Here is an 8,695-nt window from a genome sequence, read left to right on the forward strand (position 1 = left end):
TTAGCTCCTTTCTCCTCTCAGCTCGTGAATTTAGTTTCCACTAAATCGACCCGAACTCCACTGCACCGAACTCGTCATTGGCCAGGGCTGTAATGACACCTCCACGCCTTGGGGGGCGCCGTACTTTACGAGAACGCCCCCGCTATGTGTTACCGGAAGTAGCAAACAAAGGAAGAGTCAGCATCGGCGACTCGGGCTAGCTTAGCTTGTTAGCTGAGACCCAAAAATAATCATCCCCGCGCTAAGCAGAGACCGAGTGTGAGTGTAAAGTGTCGGGATCGTGTGAAAATGTGTCAGGTCCAAATCCTGAGAGCGTTGGTGAATCAGCGACTAACTGCGGCTGTTGAAGAAATATTTGTAGTGTTGGAAAGAACCATAGCAGAGTACGAGGAGGAACTTTCTAGAACAAAAGAGGAGAACGAACGACAACGTCAACTACTGGACGCCGTTTTCAGGAAGCAGGGCGGGGGGCGACCCAAAGCAGGTTTGTTGTCATGTCCCCATTTCCAACGTCGTGGGTGAGGTGGGACGGCGTCACGTGACGGTTTAGCGGCATTCCTACTGGCTGCTCGGAGAAGCAACAAGATTCCCACCTCGTGTCTCAAAATCCTTCTTGCACTTCGTCTTTTGGGTGTTTAGTTCAGCAACATGCAGTGTACTATCTGCGAGTACCCGGATGTCGTCACCTTCAATAGTCGCCATACTGGACCGTCCTGGGCGAGTCCCCCGCACATGGACGTCTTTGCCGATTGCCGATTTCATCAGTTAGCTGCTATGATTCTATGATGATCCTGTGATCCTATGATGATGCTAGGATCTATGATCCTATGATGATCCTATGATGATCCTAGGATATATGATCCTATGATGATCCTATGATGATCCTAGGATATATGATCCTATGATGATCCTACGATGATCCTATGACGATCCTATGATGATCCTATGATGATGCTAGGATCTATGATCCTATCATGATCCTACGATGATCCTATGACGATCCTATGATGATCTTATGATGATGCTAGGATCTATGATCCTATGATGATCCCATGATGATTCTATGATGATCCTGTGATCCTATGATGATGCTATGATGCTAGGATCTATGATCCTATGATGATCCTATGATGATCCTATGATGATCCTATGATGATCCTACGATGATCCTATGATGATCCCATGATGATTCTATGATGATCCTGTGATCCTATGATGATGCTATGATGCTAGGATCTATGATCCTATGATGATCCTATGATGATCCTATGATGATGCTACGATGATCCTATGATGATCCTACGATGATCCTATGATGATCCTACGATGATCCTATGATGGCATGATGCTATGCATCTAAGTCCTGGTAGAGCAGGGAAGTGGAAGACTGTATTGGTGATCAGAAGTCCAAGATGTAATCATAAGACACTTGACTTTGTATTTTTATGCACTCTAGATGTCCAGCACATTAAAGGTGAAGAAGAGGGAGAGCGTCTGGAAGGACCAGAGGAGTTCCTCATGATCGGCGTCCCTGTGAAGAGTGAAGATGATGAGGGCGAAGGTGAGGAGAAGAGAGAGGCGGAGCCTCCAACAGAAGCTGATGGAGACCACTGTGGAGGATCACCAGCAGACAAGCTCTTAGCTCCACTATCAGATAGTGAGCACACGACGTCACACTCTCCTGACACTGATGATGAAGACGCTCCAGCCGATGTGACATGTCGCCATAAGTGCCCACAGTGTGACCAAAGCTTTAATGACAGCAGTAATCTCAAAAGACACATGAGAAGACACACAGGAGAGAAACCCTACATCTGCTCCATATGTGGCAAAAGATTCGCCCACAAGGGTAATTTGACAACACACACAAGAACGCACACCGGAGAGAAACCATATTCCTGTTCTGTGTGCAACACACGTTTTAGTGACCATTCCGTACTGATTCGCCACATGAGGAGACACACCGGAGAGAAACCTTTCACGTGCTCCGTGTGTGGCAAAGCTTTCCTTGTGAAGGGGTCTCTGACATCACACGCGCGGACGCACACCGGAGAGAAACCCTTCAAATGTCTGATTTGCGGTAAGAACTTCTCTCAGAAGTCCCACTTGAGAACGCACACGAGAACCCACGCTGGGGAGAAACTCTACTCCTGCTCGGTGTGCAAGGCATCTTTTGGACTCCAAGCTGCCTTGTTTTGGCATATGGCAACCCACAACTAACATTTCCACCATATGGCAACCCACAACTAACATTTCCACCATATGGCAACCCACAACTAACATTTCCACCATATGGCAACCCACAAACTAACATGTCCACTATATGGCAACGCACAACTAACATTTCCACCATATGGCAACCCACAACTAACATTTCCACCATATGGCAACCCACAACTAACATTTCCACCATATGGCAACCCACAACTAACATTTCCACCATATGGCAACCCACAACTAACATTTCCACCATATGGCAACCCACAACTAACATGTCCACTATATGGCAACCCACAACTAACATTTCCACCATATGGCAACCCACAAACTAACATGTCCACTATATGGCAACCCACAACTAACATTTCCACCATATGGCAACCCACAACTAACATGTCCACTATATGGCAACCCACAAACTAACATTTCCACCATATGGCAACCCACAACTAACATTTCCACCATATGGCAACCCACAACTAACATTTCCACCATATGGCAACCCACAACTAACATGTCCACTATATGGCAACCCACAAACTAACATTTCCACCATATGGCAACCCACAACTAACATTTCTACCATATGGCAACCCACAACTAACATTTCCACCATATGGCAACCCACAACTAACATTTCCACCATATGGCAACCCACAAACTAACATTTCCACCATATGGCAACCCACAAACTAACATTTCCACCATATGGCAACCCACAAACTAACATTTCCACCATATGGCAACCCACAACTAACATTTCCACCATATGGCAACCCACAACTAACATTTCCACCATATGGCAACCCACAACTAACATGTCTACCATATGGCAACCCACAACTAACATTTCCACCATATGGCAACCCACAACTAACATGTCCACCATATGGCAACCCACAAGGAACATTTCCACCATATGGCAACCCACAACTAACATTTCCACCATATGGCAACCCACAAGGAACATTTCCGCCAGGCGGAGGACAGCAGCAGTAAGAACTGCAGAAGTTGGAGGAAAATACAATAAACTGCCAGACTGGTTAATTCTGACTTTTCTTTGGTTTTGTTTGGATTCAAAAGAAACTTTATTTGTCCGGATTAGCAAAGCATACCTGCATTTCCATAACGTACACGCTCCTAACGTCAGATCGTTTGAAAGCTTTGGACGAGAACTGAAACACTGACGGCTGTTGCACGTTTCCCCCCCCGCCACTAGGGGAGCTCCAGAGGCCTGATGCTCCCAGGTACACAATAAGTGTTTTGGTGAAGATAGGCGTGTGGGACCTATTATAGTACGCAGAGGGAGCATAGCATGGGGGTGTAAATGACGTGGCATCAAGTAAACCCTGCAGTACATGCAGAATTGATTAGAAAAATGATTAGAAAAATTCATTTGTAGTACAGTGGCCATAGGAATTCTACTGCGCACGTCACGGTCGCCATCTTGGCTACATCGTGAAAGGGGACGGACTAAAGACCCATCTTGACCTTCGCTTACACCAAATCCCATGTGCCAAAAATTCCCACATCGTTCTCACATTCCGACAGAACATCAACCTGATGTTATTTGTCCGCATATTCCCGACGCTTTATTTTTATCTCCACATCTCCTTGAAAGACACACACTTCGGAAAAGTTCCAGATGTAGGACAGGGCCCCTTTAAGGTGTGTTGTTGCTCAAGGGCACCCCGGCAGTAGTCACCTGACGCAGCAAAACTTCACTTCTCTGTCCTGCAGACGTCAGCGAGGAAGACCTTCACCCTGTGCAGCAGGAGCGGAACCTCAGCGTGGAGCAGGAGCCCCCCCGCACCCCCCTCATTCAAGTGAAAGAGGAGGGAGAGCGTCTGGAAGGACCGGAGGAGTTCCCAGCGGTCGGTGCCCCTGTGAAGAGTGAAGATGATGAAGATGACGGTGAAGGTGAGGAGAAGAGAGAGGCGGAGCCTCCAACAGAAGCTGATGGAGACCACTGTGGAGGATCACCAGCAGACAAGCTCTTAGCTCCACTATCAGATAGTGAGCACACTGATGATGATGATGATGAAGACTCTACAGCTGATATGACATGTCACCCTGGAGAGAAACCACCGGTCTGCTTAGTTTGTGGAAAAACCTTCCGGCATCGGGACAATCTGAAAAGGCACGCACGAATCCACAGCGGCGAACGAGCCTACTCCTGCTCATTCTGCCACGCCGTCTTCAGCGTTCGCTCGGGGTTGATGCAGCACCTGAGAACGCACACCGGCGAGAGGCCGTTCACGTGTTCGGTTTGTGGCGAACGATTCTCACACGGGGGACATTTGAAGAGACACGAAAGAACGCACACCGGCGAGAAACCTTTCCCGTGTTCGCTTTGTGGTCTGAAATTCTCTCGAAAAACCCACCTGACGACGCACATGAGGACGCACACTGGCGAGAAACCATATCCCTGCTCTTTTTGCGGCAAAAGATTCTCACTCAAGGGGAATTTGACGTCGCACGAAAGACGGCACACCGGCGAGAAAGTGTTCAGCTGCAGCGTCTGCGATGAAAGGTTCTCCTACAAGTACCAGGTCAGCGGCCACAAGTGTTCCGCTTAGGACAGCAGACCCAGGAACCATGGCGGGGAAACCATGGAGGAGAAACCATGGCGGGAAAACCATGGAGGGGAAACCATGGAGGAGAAACCATGGAGGAGAAACCATGGCGGGGAAACCATGGAGGGGAAACCATGGAGGAGAAACCATGGAGGAGAAACCATGGAGGAGAAACCATGGAGGAGAAACCATGGAGGAGAAACCATGGCAGGGAAACCATGGCGGGGAAACCATGGAGGAGAAACCATGGCGGGGAAACCATGGCGGGGAAACCATGGAGGAGAAACCATGGAGGAGAAACCATGGAGGAGAAACCATGGAGGGGCAAGGAGTCGCCGAAAGCACTCCACTCAAACGCTGGCAATGACTCACCACTGTTTCTCTCGTGGCCCCCCAAGGGACAGAAATGGTGCCATGACCTTTAGCCTTTCGTCATTGGGACTTTATTCCCGTCATATTTTCACGTTACAACCTAATTTTCCTACTTCTATTCCATATAAATATTCCAGCTCATTGCAAAGGAGGCTATTTTTCCTCATGTGGATGTGGAATGTCATGACGTCAAAGATTTTCTTTTCATAGTTATAAAATGATTGTTGTGTTTTTTTTTTGCTAAATGTTATTTTCACAATGTGTCACGAGCCAATGGAAGCCAGCAGCGGGCCAGAAGCGGTCCGGGGGCAGCAGCGTGGACACCCGTGTCCTAACGTGGTTCAAAGACCCAACTCTCCCAGCTGAGCGTGCCTGACTTCCTGTCTAACAGGAAACAGTGCGTGAAGCTGGGGTGCAAAGACCATCAGCACCGGATCCCCGAGGGCGCCTTCTTTCTCCTCTGTCTCCTGTCTGTGTCAGGAAGTAAATGATTAGCATGGCTAGCCCTCCTCACTTCCCCCACCCACCCCACCCCCACAAATCCCGGTTCTTGGGCCATAAACTTCCAACTTCTATTTTGTAAACATCCAACTTTATTCCATTCCATGAATTTGGTTTGTGACGAGCAAGGGAAAGTCAAATCAAGTGTAATGAAACTTCTCACCGGAAGGGGCGGTAGTGCTCGCATGTCACGGCTTCGCTGTCTGCCGGAAACGGAAATTGGGTCAAGGGAAAAAGAAGGTGGCAAACGGTGTCATGAAATCCCGGTCGTTGTATTTACCACCGTCTTTGTTCTTAATTGTCAACCTACTGACGCCACGTGGCGGATTGGACATGATTAGACTTCCTGTCGGCGTAGATTGTGGTCTCGGTGTCAGCCTGAAGCGTCTCGGCTAGCTTAGCTTGCTAGCTGCTAACAAAGAGACGCGGAAGTCATCCAAGCGTCGCTAAGCAGAGACCGAGTGTGAGTGTAAAGTGTCGGGATCGTGTGAAAATGTGTCAGGTCCAAATCCTGAGAGCGTTGGTGAATCAGCGACTAACTGCGGCTGTTGAAGAAATATTTGTAGTGTTGGAAAGAACCATAGCAGAGTACGAGGAGGAACTTTCTAGAACAAAAGAGGAGAACGAGCGACAACGTCAACTACTGGACGCCGTTTTCAGGAAGCAGGAAGTTGTGTTGCACAGAGCAGGTTTGTTTACTTCCTCACCTTTTGCGATGTAATGACTGAAAGCAGAACCTAAGTATGGCCTAATAACGGAGCTGCTTAAGGCCTCGTTGTTCTCTGTAGTAGTTCTAATTTAGTAGGTTGAATTTAAAATATAGACGTGTTTATTTGTTCGACAGTCACGAAGGTGGCAGGATGTATCCAAAGCTTTCACTGCTGTTTTGTTTGCGGCGTTTTCATAACTAAACCGACAAAAGGACGCGCCATAGCGGCACGTGACGTCTTTTGCAGCCACCCAACCAATGGAAGAGAAGAATGTTCATTTGATGGAGGCTGCAGCTTCCCTGTGCCCTCCTGCAAGATATTCATATTTGGAGGCGCAGTGCCGCAGAACTTGGCTTTTCTGAAGGATGCGTTTGTCTTCTCGTGTCCTGCAGACGCCAGTGAAGAAGGTCGCCCCCCTGAGCGGCAGGGGTGGAGCTCCAGAGTGGAGCAGGAGGAGCCACCGATTAAAGAGGAGGCGGATGGTCACAGCATCAGCCAGGAGGGAGAGCATCCGGAAGGACCGGAGGAGTTCCCAGTGATGGGTGTCATTGTGAAGAGTGAAGATGATGAAGACGACGGTGAAGGTGAGGAGAAGAGAGAGGCGGAGCCTCCAACAGAAGCTGATGGAGACCACTGTGGAGGATCACCAGCAGACAAGCTCTTAGCTCCACTATCAGATAGTGAGCACACGACGTCACACTCTCCTGACACTGATGATGATGATGATGAAGACTCTACAGCTGATATGACATGTCACCCTGACAACACACGCTTGAAATGCCACCACTGTGACAAGAGCTTCGGCGACAAGTCAACCTTGACAAGACACATGAGGGTCCACTCGGGAGAAAAACCATTTAGCTGCTCGGTTTGTAGCAAAAGCTTCAAACTGAAGGACACTTTGATCAGACACGCCAGGATACACACTGGGGAGAAACCATTCAGTTGCTCGGTTTGCGGTAAAGGATTTGCTGTCAGGGGAAATTTCATCACGCACACAAGAACACACACTGGAGAAAAACCATATGTCTGCTCATTCTGCGACACAGGTTTCCGTGCCCGCCCAGCATTGGTTAAACACTTGAGAACGCACACTGGGGAGAAACCCTTTCCCTGCACAGTCTGCGGCGAAAGATTCTCTCAAAAGGAAACGTTGACTAGACATCTAAGAACCCATTCTGGGGAGAAACCGTTTACCTGCTTAGTGTGTGGTAAAACCTTCTCTATAAAAGGACAATTGATCGCTCACACGAGGACGCACACAGGAGAGAAACCTTTCACCTGCACTGTCTGCAGTAAAACATTTTCTCTTAAGGGAAACTTAATAAGACACACGAGAACGCACACTGGGGAGAAACCGTTTTCCTGCTCAGTCTGCAACAAAGGTTTTAGCGACAGTTCGGGACTGATCATTCACAGGCGAACGCACACAGGGGAGAAACCCTTTCCCTGCACAGTCTGCGGTCAGCGATTTTCTATAAAGGGACACTTGATAACGCACACGAGAACCCACACCGGAGAAAAACCATTTTCCTGCTCGGTGTGCCAGGCGGGTTTTCCTTCTCACTCAGGACTGGCTCAGCACATGAGCAAACACAACTGAAATGCTTTTAGCTTCGACTCGGAGGAGTTTGAAGCGTTCCTTCACGTCTCCGAAAGCGGCCTTGGGTTGGCTTTTGGAGCCGCATGGTGTGTTCAGGGACACGTGAGTAGACGTGATGCCAAAAGTATAAAGTTAGAGTATAAAGTTGCTGATAAAACTGCATCTTTTTGTTCTTCTATCTAATGGCGAGCTCGGTGTTTCCTTCAGGGTGCGGAAATGTTCCAGCACGTGTTCCCGGGCAGATGCAGCCGCAGTGCTTCCTGGGTTTCTAATGGCCGCCGCCCGCGGTCGACTGAACGCACATGTTCTAACATGGACGATTTCATGTTGCTGGCCTTCATGGCGTCCGCTCAAAGACACGCCTGTCCTTGGCGGTGGCTCGCTTTCCCTAATGAATGCCGCTATGAGAAGTGGGATTGGCGGACTTCCACGCTACATGCTCAAGGCACAGGCGCTTGTTTACACTTCCTGGACAGGAAAGACGCATCGCTGGTCACTTATTAAACGCTCCAAGGAAACTCAATTACTGCGTATTTTTGGGTCAGAATATGCACTTTTATTGTGTAGGAGTGAAGTGTGTGCCCCCCCCCCCCACACACCTTAAAGAGGAAGAGGAGGAGCCACATATTCCCTGAATGTTGAGCTGAAACTCTTCTATCACATCACGCCTGACACAAGTTATATCCTTCTGATGTACTCCTTCCTGATCCTAT

The 8,695-nt window shown here is 48.6% G+C and overlaps 1 protein-coding gene across 1 annotated transcript; it reads left to right on the forward strand.

Moving 5' to 3' along the window:
• The first annotated feature begins 191 nt into the window (after positions 1-191).
• On the forward strand, positions 192-8,472 carry LOC131139714 (uncharacterized). The gene is made up of 5 exons (XM_078795827.1): positions 192-484; positions 1,457-1,561; positions 3,961-4,796; positions 6,079-6,358; positions 6,772-8,472. The coding sequence occupies exons 1-5, from the start codon at positions 289-291 to the stop codon at positions 7,980-7,982; spliced, it is 2,628 nt and encodes an 875-aa protein (XP_078651953.1). The 5' UTR covers positions 192-288; the 3' UTR covers positions 7,983-8,472.
• The last annotated feature ends 223 nt before the right edge of the window (positions 8,473-8,695 follow it).

The sequence above is a fragment of the Doryrhamphus excisus genome, linkage group LG13, assembly GCF_037039965.1.
Source record: "Doryrhamphus excisus strain RoL-2023G ecotype Guam linkage group LG13, RoL_Dexc_Guam_v1.1, whole genome shotgun sequence".
NCBI lineage: Eukaryota > Metazoa > Chordata > Actinopteri > Syngnathiformes > Syngnathidae > Doryrhamphus > Doryrhamphus excisus.

Excerpts from the sequence above, each read along its gene's own strand:
- LOC131139714 (XM_078795827.1), top strand. The coding sequence starts at position 289 with ATGTGTCAGGTCCAAATCCTGAGAGCGTTGGTGAATCAGCGACTAACT. Across the intron at positions 485-1,456 it reads CGGGGGGCGACCCAAAGCAG|ATGTCCAGCACATTAAAGGT; the intron begins GTTTGTTGTCAT and ends TATGCACTCTAG. Across the intron at positions 6,359-6,771 it reads AGTTGTGTTGCACAGAGCAG|ACGCCAGTGAAGAAGGTCGC; the intron begins GTTTGTTTACTT and ends CGTGTCCTGCAG.